This window comes from Pristis pectinata, chromosome 14 (genome assembly GCF_009764475.1).
Source record: "Pristis pectinata isolate sPriPec2 chromosome 14, sPriPec2.1.pri, whole genome shotgun sequence".
NCBI classification, from domain to species: domain Eukaryota; kingdom Metazoa; phylum Chordata; class Chondrichthyes; order Rhinopristiformes; family Pristidae; genus Pristis; species Pristis pectinata.
The window spans coordinates 44021077-44034568 of record NC_067418.1 but is presented as its reverse complement, the minus strand read 5'-3'; the positions used below and the strand labels follow the sequence as shown (position 1 = coordinate 44034568).

Here is a 13492-nt window from a genome sequence, read left to right as displayed (position 1 = left end):
TCAGAAACTGAAAGACACGCAGAATTTCTGCCCAACTAACACCTTGTATTTCTCAAAGCGAACAAGCCCTGCAATTCTGATACAGTGTAAGAATCTCTTTCCATTTCCCAGTGTCCCACTTTGGATTTCAGTCTTCATGATATTTCTGTTTTTGTCTTGGGGTTGTAAAATAGAGCATATCTGCAGAATTCTGTGTCCTTTTCCATATGAATACCTGTTCTTTTGATAAGGACGTCTGTTCTACTCTGTTTAAAAGTAAATGCATTTCATTGTTGCACGAGTTGAGAATGTTTATGTTAGCGTGGTTATAATCCAAACTCAACATGAGCAGAGGATCTTGTACCCTCATTAGTGGGGAACCAGTTGACTCTATTTACTGAAGTTTGCAGCTCTTGCAAAGAATTTTTATCAATAAAAACAATGGGAAATCCAGGGAAGCTGTGGCAGAGCTGACAGCATCCATGAAGAGAAGAAAGTTGGGTTGACATTTTGAGTCTTCCTTCGTACTTCTGTGTTTTATGTGTATATGTTTATAAAAGGAGGAAGATTATTTCTAGGAATTGTGTTATTTCTTGGAATTGTATTTCTCTTTCTGGGCATTCAGCTGTGAGCCTTCCTGGGTTTTGTTTGGACTTCATGCACAATAAAACTCAGGGCACTATCTCCTGACCTCCTCGTGGTGCATTTTGCTTTCTAGTCTCAGAAAGACAGTTAATTTATGTTGTGGATAAACATCAAAATGAAGCTGCCCAAACTCACCCCAAATAGTATCCTCACTGAAAAGACACCACCTCACATTGGCTTAGTCTTTCTACAAGGTAAACTCTTCCAAGACTTTCACCAACTCATTCAGAGTAGTGGCCAGTGAGTACCCCTTTTAACTAGAAACAAGATTATGGGAACAAAATATTTGGACTGCTTGAGAGGTGCATTGCAAACACCATTGTTACATATGCTGTGTGTTTCATCCTTCACGAAACTTCTTTCATTCCACTGTGTTTGCCTGAATCAGATTTTTGGAGATAGTAAGATTTTCTCATCCTGCTAACCCGTTAAGCTGCATGTGGTCACTGTCGTGACAAAGACATTTGAGTGCTAAGGGCATGGTGCGAACTGGATTTGTGTCTTGTTTGTGCTGCTTGTCTTTGTGTCTACAGGCAAAGTATAAAATAGCCTACATTGGCTTCTCAGATTTGGTCTGATGACTTCCTCAAAGCAGCCTGTGACACATCAGCATGTAATACCATACTTATCATCCTTGTGTACTAATCTGAATCCTCAGTAAAATGAGGGTGCCTCATTGCCTCGCTAAACTTCATCTGATGTTTTGAGGATTGATTACAGAGGCATGTAACATCTCAGGTTGATTTGAGGGTCAGGATATCCGCAAGCGACAAAGCCTCAAAACAACACAGGTGAACATGCACCTCCGGAATCTTCCTCTGTCATCCTCTATTTCGTGAAATATGTATAACAGGACTTCTTCTTTGTTTTTTTTATACTTACCTTGTTTCTTAAAAAGGTGGATTACGACCTGGTGAGTACTTGGTAACTCAATTCTGTAAAAAAAAATTAACAAAAACTACTATATTGTATTGCACTTCAACTTTCTGCAAATATATGCCTGTTTACCTTGAAAAACAAAATCTAGGATTGTTGGAATAAATGTGAATTTTAAGCTTTGTTTTTTTTAATACATGGTATAATTGTGAATTGAAATTATTATTTTGCCATTGGCATTTATTCAGAGCTTTTAGTCACAGTTCTGGACCAGTGCTGGTGGTGTCAGCAAAATGCCACAGTTACAGAACCCAACAAAACCAACATGCACCCTTATTTCTATTCAACATTACCCTCGGAAGGAATACCTATAATGCAATGCAAGTATTAACTTGCAGAAGGATATTACCAGATTTAATGTTTGCCCAAAACTGTGACAGATGGATTTTCTGCAGGCAAACATAAAGTCATTCACTTTAGACCAAAAAAGGGATAGAACTGAGAGCCTTATAAGTGGTCAAAGGTTAGAAGCCTTTAGAGGGCTCAGGATCCATGTAGATTATTAACATTTTTTGGACAGGTACAGAAAATAAAGCAACCTGTACAATGCTGGCTTACTGTTAGGACTCGAATGCAAGAGGGTAGTTATTATTCTTCAGCTGATCAAGTCTCTGGTTGGACTAAACTACAGACCTTTATATTAGCAGACATTGTAGTTTGATTTACCGTTATGTTCCTTGGACTTTGTGGGTTAAAATATAAAGGGAGATTACACAATTAGTGTGTATTCCTTGGTATTTGATCAAAGTTTTCAAGCTACTGAAGGGAATTGGTAGGGTAGATAAGGTAGGGTAGGGTAAAAGCTGTTTTCATTTTATGGGAAGGGTTAGTTGTCTTCGGAGAGGGCACTCCAGGCCTTTCGGAAGTGAAGTCAGGAATTACTCCTGTAGGCAGAGTGTGGCAAAGTTGGATTTCCCTTTGGCAAAGTGTATTTGATACTTGGTCAGTTGGCACTTTGATTCTTAGATTGATAGACTTTTTTTTACACAAAGGTGTTGTCTTGGAGCAGAATTGTTGAAAAACAGTCAGCAGGTCAGATAACGTTTGACAAGCAGGGTCAACTCTTCAGCTTGATGGCTTTTCATAAGAAATAAGACTTACGAATCAAGCAGGTTTTAAGCTTCACTGAAGGGCAGAGAGAGCAAAAGGAATGTCTGTGAAAAGCTGGAGACCCTGAATATTGCATGTGGTGCCAGTGGTGGTTAAGACAAGATGGTGAGTGGTTATTAGTCGCTGATTACCTGCATGAACTGTAAGGAGATGTAAGTAAAAGATGAAGAATGAGAGAGAGAAAAATGCAACAAAAATATGCTGGAACTGTACGATGTGCACTGGTAAAGCAAAACGTCTGTGGACACTGGAAATCAGAAATAAAAATAGATTGCAGGTCACTGAATCTCTTGATCTTCAATCATCTGTCTCCTAACCTCCTCTCATTGAACAGCATTTCAGGGGGCTGATGGTGGTGGCTTCAAGTCAGAGGGCTGACCCTATGCAAGGCCACAGAGGCACTGCTGAGTGCAGTGAGGCAATGCTCGCATATGCACACATTCGCAGGCCAAGCTCTGAGTCACTGTTGACTCATTCACTGAACTGGATGCAAGGATGAGCTTTACACTGAACATCTGGGAAACAAAGGTCCTCAGTGAGAACCTGGAAAACATGGACAGTTTCCCACTTCTTGGGAGACAGCTCTCAATTAAAGCATATATTAATGATGGAATTGATGTATCATCGCTTTCAGTACACGAGCAGTTAGTTGTCAGAGGAGAAGAGTGTTTGAAGAACAGGACCTCCTATCTGGGATGTATCTCATAGTCTACAAGCCAGCAGTGATATCTGCCCTTCTGTACATCTGAGTCATGGGCTACCTACAGAGAGAACCTCAAAGTATTGGAGAGGTTCCACTAACACTGTCTCCACTAACACTGTCTCCACAAAATCTTTCAAATCCACCAGTGGGATAAGTGAACCAATGTCAGGGTCCTTTCCCAGGTCAACATCCTCCTCACTGATGGACTTATTCTGCTCAGTCAGCACTGACAAGCAGGCCTTATCATTCATATGCCCAACACCAAATTCCCTAATCAGACACTGTATTCCGTGTTCAGTCATGACAAGGGATTGGCAGTTAGAAGAAATAATTCAAGGATGTTCTCAAAGCCTCCTTGAAAAATATCTTCGTCTGTTTTGATTCACAGCGATGCCTGGCCTGCAACCACTAAAAAAGGAGAAGGAGCATTTGCGATAGCACTGGGTATCTCGGGTCCATTTGCTGAGATACTCAAAGCAGCCTGGCATGAATGGCAGGAGGAGCGACCATCTCCCAAAATACTCAACCATTTACACCCACCTGTGATAGAGTCTGTGGGACCCACATTAACCTCCCTCAGAACCCACAGAACCAGATAGGAAGCTTGTCATCCTTGATCCAGAGAGGTCTCCTCGGAAGCTGACAACTGAGGTCATTGCTGCTCTGGGAGATGTGATTTCCTCTCTGTTTCCTTTCCAGCAGAAGATGAGTGGGTGCATGGATTTGCCACCATTGTTGGCTTCCCAAGCTTCAGGCCATCATAGACTGCACTCATGTAGATCTCTGGAATCCCCTTCAGAACCCAGATCTCTTCGTGAATCACAAGGGGTTCCACTCACTCAACATTCAAGTTGTGTTGACCATCAGAGCAACTTCCTCCCGGCCAATGCAAGATGCTTGCATGGTTACTTCATTCTGAGGCATTAACAGTGACACAGTCCCGATGGATGGATATTGGTCCATAGGGGTATCCTTTCCTTGGCTTCTTATTCTTAGACAGTCTTTGGCAATACCCATTGCAGCAAAAAGAACTCAGTTGACAGATTTGCCAATGGGATGTCATGAGGCACTACTGCAGGGATGCTTTCTTCACTCAGCAGACAGCCTACTAAAGTCAAAGTTGAGTTTATTGTCATATACACGTACACATTTGCACAGGTGTAATGAAAAACTTATTTGCAGCAGCATCACAGGCACATAGCATCAAATACACAACATTCACAAGAAAAACATAAATTAACCATAAATTATACATGATTTTTAGAAGAAACAACATAATTAGAACAAAAAAAAACAAGTCTGTTGTGGTGCAAACTGGTCATAGTGTTGCCATACTGAGGTAGTGTTTAGGGTTGTGCAGGTTGGTTCAAGAACTGAATGGTTGAAGGGAAGTGACTGTCCTTGAACCTGGTGGTGTGGGACTTCAGGCTGCTGTACCTCCTGCCCGATGGTAGCTGCAAGAAGATGGCATGGTCCGGATGGTGGGGATCTTTGATGATAGACGTTGCCTTAATACAGTGCCTCATGTAGATACTACCAATGGTAGGGAGGGATGTGCCCGTCATGTATTGGGCTGAGTCCACTACCTTCTGCAGCTTCTTGCACTCCTGCGCATTCGAATTGCCACACCAGACCATGATGCAACCAGTCAGGATACTTTCAACAGTCCGTCTGCAGAAGTTTGTTCGAATGTTTGGTGACATGCTGAACCTCTTTAACCTAAGAAAATATAGACGCTGGCGTGCCTTCCTTGTGATTGCATCTGTGTGCTGGGCCCAAGACAGGTCATTCAATATGCTGACACCCAGGAATTTAAAGCTGCTGAGCCTCTCCACTGCTGATCCACCAACGTAGACTGGCACGCATTCACCCTCCTTCCTCTTCCTGAAGTCGGCAATCACTTCTTTAGTTTTACTGATGTTGAGAGAGAGGCTGTTGTGGCAGCACCATAATGTTACTACTTGCAGTTGCCTACTGCTTACCGCACAGCCTAACAAACAGAGAAGCAGATCACTTGCCTGAGAACCTCTGACAAAAGGAGAAGCAAGAAACCGAGGACGATCCAGAGAGGTAGGGGAGGAAGAGGACAAAGGGGAGTCATCAACACCTGTTGTAGGTGCAAGTAGAGGATCCCAATGGCAGGTGACACAGAAGGGAGGTTCTATCTGGCCGTACTGTTGGAGTCATCTAGTAAATCACCAGATCTCGTGATGAGCACAGCACAACGGTTTTCAGCACACTCACAGGCATCTGCCACTACAGGGAACGGCTTTGTCACTGATAAGCGGCCTTAGCCACATCTCAAAGAATCGGCAGATTTCTTCCATTCTCCAGCAGACCACACTTGCACAAGTTGCTGAGAGAGATTCCTGAAATTGCAGGAACGCTCGTTACCCGAACGAAGGATTTACCTTCCTGGTCAGCAGATTTGGGATTACTGCGACAGGCATTGTGATTAGCTCCAAACAATACAAGAATTGGTTAAAGATGTTATTTAATATAATGTCAGTCTAATATGATTCCCTCTGTGATGGTTGCTTAAGATGTCAGGCTTTATTCACATCTGCTTGAGTGCTTCACACCTGCTGTTTATAATATTTCTCTGCAGACAAGGTCAATCCCCTCGTGGCAAACAGCACCCTCTACTACTAAGCACCCTTGCAGATCAACTAGGATATGTAGAGACTTGCAGTCAACTAGCTCAACAGGTGTGCTGCCAGAGTCAATCTTGCGAGCAAAGTGGCTGCTAAAAAGATGTAATTTACTGGTGCCCTCTATTAGATTAAATGCCATGGTGATGCATGTTGGCGCATATTGATCCTGCCGGTAATGGTGTAGTAATTGTGTGGAATCATTTAAATTTATAGGCAAGATCCGAGAGCGTAGTGAACTTTTCAGAATTGCAACTTGCCTGGCTGCACTTGAGAGGCCATGACAGAAGTATCATGCTCCAAGGCAAGAAACCTGGACTCATCAAAACTCTTTCAAGATGATCGGTCTGCCAATGTGAGGCTTCAATCCTCTGGCACTACTCCTGTAGCCGGAGGGGATTGAAAAATTATAATCAGCCTCTCTTTTTTTTTTTTGCTGCTTTTAACAGCCTGGGATATACTTCATCTGCTTTTCATGACGAATTCATTTTCCAAACCGATAAACTCGTTAATTCTTCCTCTTATGTTTATCCACTCCATTATTTCACACTCATTCACCTTAATCACAACGTTGGCATCATCCCTCTCTTTTGTCAAGGTAGTTGTGCATATTCATTAGGAAGCTTACCCACTTCTGCCTCCATGTACCTTTATGGTTATTCCTAGGCCCTGCTCCTCATGCTCTTGCTCTTTAAGTACCTTTAAAACACCTTTGTATTTTACTTGTCCATACTTTCTCATATCCTCTGTTTGCTTTCCAAACTTTCCTTTTATTTTACCTTTGACACATTCTCTACTCTTTCAAACTTTCTGTTGTATTAAGCTCTCTGTGAGTGATGCAGGCTTCCCTTTTGTTATCCTGCACTCTTTACAACTTGTTGTCCAGGGATCTCTTGTGGGAAAACGCTTATCTCTGTGTCTCTTTCTTAAATGCCTCCCATTGCTCCAAGACTGATTTATCCTTCAAGTAGCGATGTCCAGACCACTTTTGCCAGATCACTTCAGTCTGGTAAGTTTTGCCTTGCCCCAATTTGTAACCTTTGCTCCTATTTTAACTTTGGACTATTGCGTAACCACGCAAAACTGAATTGCGATCACAACTGATAAAACTGCTCTACCCTTAGTACTCCTTCCACCTGTCCAGCTTCACTCTCCAAACCGAAATCCAAAATTGCCCCCTATTTGTTGACCTTGATTCATTCTCTGAAGCAAAGCCATTAATGATACATTGGGAGTGAAGTCACTGTGGTGACCCTTGACCCATGAGCCATTGCGTCTGAGGGTTTGATCTCTGTAACCGTGAGGTGGATTCTCTCTGTAAATAGTGTGACAATGTCTATCTGCGGGTAACCATTCTTTAATATTGATGAGTGAGGCTGCTTTAACAATCATACGGTGGATTACTATTGAGCAAGCTGTGAGAGACCATTCCTGATGGACCATCCATTTCTATTAGAGACTGAGACGGAGGGTCAGGGCTGGTGTTCAAAGCTTATATCTCTGGGAGTTTAGTTAGCCTCTGCATCCTCATGCAATGGGAGTCGACTGCCTCCTATAAATGAGCATAATGGAGACAGCAACCATTGTGTTACCCTTCAACCTGAGACATGTTCTTAACTGCAGTGATGATGGGAAAAAAAGCTTAGCACCTGTGTTTCAATGATTTTCCCATATTTTCAGAGCTGAACCTGATGCTTTGGATTGGAATCTTTGCTCGTAGTTCTGCAAATTTTTCCCTTTCACGTAGAGAAAAGGTGAAACAAAAGGATTGTTCTGTCTTTGAAAAAAGAAACAAAATTTATGAGCTTCTCCATGATCTCCAGTCCCTCATTCTGAGTACTGGCTTGAGCGTTGCATTCAACCTGAAAATTCCTGCATTTCCTGTTCTTTCAGATGGTCAGCCATTTACTATCCTGAACTTACTACAGGGTGACCACTTTCTTGGAAGTGCTGACCTTGAGCTTGAGCTGCTGGAGGTGCCTCCTACACCTGTGGTGCCACAGGATACAGGAACTGTCCTGAAGTTCTGACTAATGCAGGAATTGCAGGCAGTAGATCTCAGCTGCCAATCCATGTATGTGATCTGTCCCGTGTAATTTTAAGAAAAGCAGTTAATTCAAGATGGCAACCTGACAGTTTTTCTGTCGATACCGTAAGGTTGAAAGATTGGGCTTTCTTCTTTCCTGAGAGCAAAGTGTTCATTTGCATGGCATTTAGCTCTTATTCAGCACGACAGCCCAATCCCAAAACTACGTTGTTTTTCATTCTGTTGGTAATAGAGGAAGGGAGCTGATGACAAATGCTGTGGTTTAGCTGGCGCCACATTCACAAAGTGGCTTGGCAGGATTGCATCCTCTTGAACCTCTTTCATCTGTTCAACTAATGAACTCCCTTACAATATCAGGCTTGACATTTAACTCAATGGAATTGGTGTGACCTGTACTTGACTCATTTGAGAGTATGGTTTCATAAATGAAATGGTGCATTAAGGTTAGAGACTATAAACTAGGAAGCTTGTATTTTAAAGTAAATATTGTAGGTTTGGTCAAAGTAAGCCACAGAACTGAAATGTCACAACTTTTTGAGCTTATCTGTGGACCGATTTTTGTTGGTTGAATTGTACCATAAAATGCAATACTGTAATGTCCTTCCAACACTTCGCTGCCAAATGAAAATGGTAAAGCTATGAATCGTGGAAATCTAGAATATAATCCTAGATATCTGGAGTGGGTTAGTAGACCTCTGAATAGAAAGGTTGGGACGTATCAGATGTGAACACTTGGTACAGAATCCACACCATTAAGTTCAGAATCAGGTTTATTAACACTGACATATGTCATGAAATTTGTTGTTTTGCGGCAATAGTACAGGGCAAAACATTAAAGTTACTATAAGTTACAAAAATAAATAAATAGTGCAAAAGAGGAATAATGAGGTAGTGTTCATGGACTGTTCAGAAATCTCATGGCGGAGGAGAAGAAGCTGTTCCCAAAACGTTGAGTGTGGGTCTTCAGGCTCCTGTACCTCCTCCGATGGTAATAATGTAAAGGGGACATGTTCCAGATGGTGAGGGTCCTTAATGATGGATGTCGTCGTCTTAGGGCACCGCCTCTTGAAGATGTCCTCGATGGTGGGGAGGGTTGTGCCCGTGATGGAGCTGACTGAGTCTACAACTCTCTGCAGCCTCTTTTGATCCTGCACATTGGAGCCTCCATACCAGGGAGTGAAGCAGCCAGTCAGAATGCTCTCCACTGCACATCTGTAGAAATTTGCAATAGTCTTTGGTGACACACCAAATTTCCTAAACCTAATGAAGTAGAGTCGCTGGCATGCCTTCTTCGTGATTGCATCAGTGTGTTGGGCCCAAGATAGATCTTCTGAGATGTTGTCACCCAGGATCTTGAAGCTGCTGACCCCTCAATGAGTACCAGTGTATGTTCCCCTGACTTCCCCTTTCTGAAGTCCACAATCAATTCCTTGGTCTTGCTGATATTGAGTGCGAGGTTGTCGTTGTGACACCACGCAACCAGCTGATCTATCTCGCTCCTGTACGCCTCCTCGTCACCATGTGAGACTCTGCCAACAACAGTGGAGTCATCGGCGAATTTATAGACGGCATTTGATCTGTGCCTAGCCACACAGTAATGAGTGTTAGAGATAGAGTAGAGCAGTTGGCTAATCGTGCATCCTTGAGGTGTGCCTGTGTTGCTTGTCAGTGAGGAGGAGATGTTATTACCGATCCACACTGACTGTAGTCTCCTGATAAGGAAGTCGAGGATCCAGTTGCATAGGGAGGTACAGAGGCCCAGGTTTTGAAGCTTGCTGATTAGTACGGAGGGGATGATGGTGTTGAATGCCGAGCTGTAATCGATAAACAGCAGCCTGACGTATGTTTTGCTGTTGTCTAGGTGCTCCAAAGCCGAGTGGAGAGCCAGTGAGAGATTGCATCCACTGTAGACCTGTTGTGGCAGTAGGCAAATTGCAGAGGCTCCAGGTCCTTGCTCAGGCAGGAGTTGACTCCAGTCATGATGAACCTCTAAAGCACTTCATCACAGTAGATGTGAGTGCTAACGGGCTACAGTCGTTGAGGCAGCTCTCCCTACTCTTAGGTACTGGAATGAATGCTCCTCTTTTGAAACAGGTGGGAACCTCTGACTGCAGCAGTGAGAGGTTGAAGATGTTCTTGAACACTCCAGCGCAGCTTTTCAGTACCCAGCCAGGTACACCGTCGGGGCCTGATGCCTTGCGAGGGTTCACCCTCTTGAAGAATGTTCTGACGTCGGCCTCTGAGACAGAGATCACAGGGTCGCCAGATGCTGTGGGGATTCGCGCAGGCGTAGTGTTGTCCTCCCTTTCAAAGCGTGCGTAAAAGATGTTGACATTCCCTTTAATATTTAGTCATAGCCATAAAGTACAGAGACAGGCCCTTTGGCCCATCAAGTCTGCACTGACCATCGAGCACTCAGGCATTAATCCTGTACTAATCCTGTTTTAGTTGCCCCCACAATCCCATCAACTCTCCCTAGATGCTACCACTCCCCTACACACTGGGGACAATTTACAGCAACCAATCAACCCACCAATCTGTACGTCTCTGAGGTGTGAGAGGAATCTGGAGCACCTGGAGGAAACCCGTGCTGTGACGATGTGTACACTCCACAAAGACAGCACTGGAAGCCAGAATCGAACCCAAGTCACTGGAGCTGTAAGGCAGCAGCTCCTCTAGCCCTGCCACTGTGCTGCTCTTCCTGTAGAAGAAAGTAAAGAATTAAGAGCAGAAAAACTCATAACTGTTTGCCTTTCCAAGACCAAGGAATTGATTGTAATAGTTACTCCCTATATGTGAAAAGCCAAGTCTGCGTAGACATATAACATCAGACAATAGGAAAAATTACATGCTTTTTGTCTCGAGTTTAATGAGGAGAGGAAAGGATGTGGTTTATTTGCTCCAATTTTAATCATTAACTGATTGACTGTAAACCACGGTGATTTTGTAATTTGCATCCAAAATGTACTTTTGATAGAGATGATGGTGAACTGTTGTAAAAGCCTGGGGCATAAATCCATTATGTTCTTATAGCTCATTCTTGCATTGTTCCCACCTTTACTATTGAAAGCTATTCAGCAGACTGGCCTGCCTTTGTTGAAAGGGAAGGGTAACAAAGAAAGAAAGAAGGAAGATGGATCTTGTGTTTATATTGCAATTTACACAGCCTGAACATGTCTCAATGCTAACAACCAATGGCATACTTTTGAAGTGAAGAAATCAAAGAGAATCAGCATTAAAAGTTCTCACATACAACAATGAAAGTGACCATATTAATCTAGATTAGTGATATATCGATTAAGGATAATTATTGGATGGGACCTAACAATAGATCTGCCCCTCTGATACATTTCTCAGCAGATAAAGGCACCCCGATAATGCCTTGCTCTCTTATTATGGCAATGGCGTATCAACCCAAGTTATGAGGCCAGGTCTTTGAAGTGGGATTAAATCTTATTTGAAAGGGTGAGTGTTATCACCGTGCTGTCATAACACTCACTCTTTCAAATCAGATTTAATCCCACTTCACTTAAGGAAGGAAATGTCCTTCTACGGAATGTGAAGTGTAATGTAAATTCTGCATTGAAAGGAAATGGAGTGTAATTCCTAAATTTCTCCTGCTCAACTATTGGTATTGATTAATTGTATAAAAGGGCTTTCTGCAGAAGAACTAGCAGGAGGAGCTTTTTTGCTAATAAAGACCAGTCTTTTGAATAGCCAAAGGCCCTTCCTGTTTTAGAAAAGTTTTAACCATTATAAATCTTTTCACCTACTCCTTTAAGATCCCTTTGGCAGGTCAATCAGTATCTGCGGAAAGATGAACAGCGTCTGGGCCGTGCCCTCTTCTCGCTGCTACAATCAGGCAGGAGGTGCAGAAGCCTGAAGTCTCACACCACCAGGTTCAGGAACAGCTATTTTTCTACAACCATCTGTTTCTTGAATCAACCTGCACAACCCTAACCCTAGCGGTCTTTTTTATGTTTAGTTTATATTCTGCGTGTCGTCCGTACCTGTGTGCCTGTGATGCTGCTGCAAGTAAGTTTTTCATTGTACCTGTACTTGTGCACATGACAATAAACGTGACGTGACTTGAACATGGTGAGAATAAAATGGGATTGGCGTCGTATCAGTGTAAGTGGGTGCTTGATGGTCGGCACAGACTTGATCAGTTCAGGAGAGACGAGGAGCAAAACCCAATGTCCGCAGCTCACCTCTACACATTGTCCCCCAGATTTTACCATCACCTACAGACGAGAAGTAATCTAGATTGGCCGATTAATCTATCAAATGCACATCTTTGGGACGTGGGAGGAAAGTGGAGCAGACAGAGGGAAACCCAAGCTGGAAGGCAAACATTTACGAACGTTCCTGGTGACGGTTTTTTTAAAAAAAAGAGGTCCGTGGTTTTTATACCTGTCAGAGGTTAAAAATGTAAATTATCCCACCAGCAGAAAAGAAGTTGAATTCAATAGGAATAGCAGAAATAATGTGTGCATTTAAAGGTGGTGCTGATATTTTATGAGGATGGTATGTTTTGGTCCTGCAGAAAGACTCTGTAAATTTAGAATTAATGCAACCTATAATTAATTTTCCTTGACAAAGATTTATTTAGCCAAAAATATTGCCCATTGTGCACTTCCCTTAATCAAAACAAAATGCAGAAGTTCCTCCAGAGCAATGTTACCACTTCAGGTAGAATGAATGAAGCATTTTTTAATAAGGATAATGTGCTAGCAGTTTGAAGCATTTCCTGTCTTTGCAACTACAGGAAGTCCCCGGGTTACGAACGCCCAACTTACGAACGCCTGTAGTTACGAACTGACCTCCGTAAAGTCTATTATTTTAAAAAAAATTGAGTTATACACAATGGTTCGTACTAACGAACGGGTGGACTACTTTGCGCGATGCTCAAAACACTGCACGTTATTATTATTACTGCATTATTATATTTATGATGTTTTAGGTAAAATATATACTATATACTAAGACAAACATTTGACTAATAGACGCTAGATGTGAACTGTATGTAACTGTTCCGACTTACGTACAAATTCGACTTATGAACAGACTCAAAAACGGAACTCGTTCGTAATCCGGGGACTTCCTGTACTTTAAAACTTCTGCTCTCGTTTGCTTGGCTTGAGTTCTGAAAGCATTTCCCTTCCTTTACTGTACCCAAAATATGCAATTATTGCACACTGTTATTAAGTGAAAGTGATAGAGAGATTTGTTTTATGATAGAATCCTAAATTAGAAGTTGCAGTACTCTCTTATTAATTTTCTAATGCCCATTTCACATTATATTATGTTAGGTCATTCATCTCAAATTTGCTTTGTTCCTCTCATTCTCCTCTGAAAGAAATGCTTCATATCTACAGGTGTGGTCCAAAGCAGATATTCTTCCAGTTTGCCAAAGCGATC

At 42.4% G+C, this 13492-nt stretch overlaps 1 protein-coding gene across 1 annotated transcript in view; it reads left to right on the top strand.

Annotated features, from left to right (window-relative positions):
* dgkza (diacylglycerol kinase, zeta a) overlaps positions 1-13492 on the top strand; it is a 405283-nt gene that overhangs the window by 268447 nt on the left and 123344 nt on the right. The window contains exons 26-27 of the mRNA XM_052029707.1: positions 5-86; positions 1523-1537. Of these exons, the coding sequence (XP_051885667.1) occupies positions 5-86; positions 1523-1537 (97 nt within the window). The remainder of the gene's footprint in view (positions 1-4; positions 87-1522; positions 1538-13492) is intronic.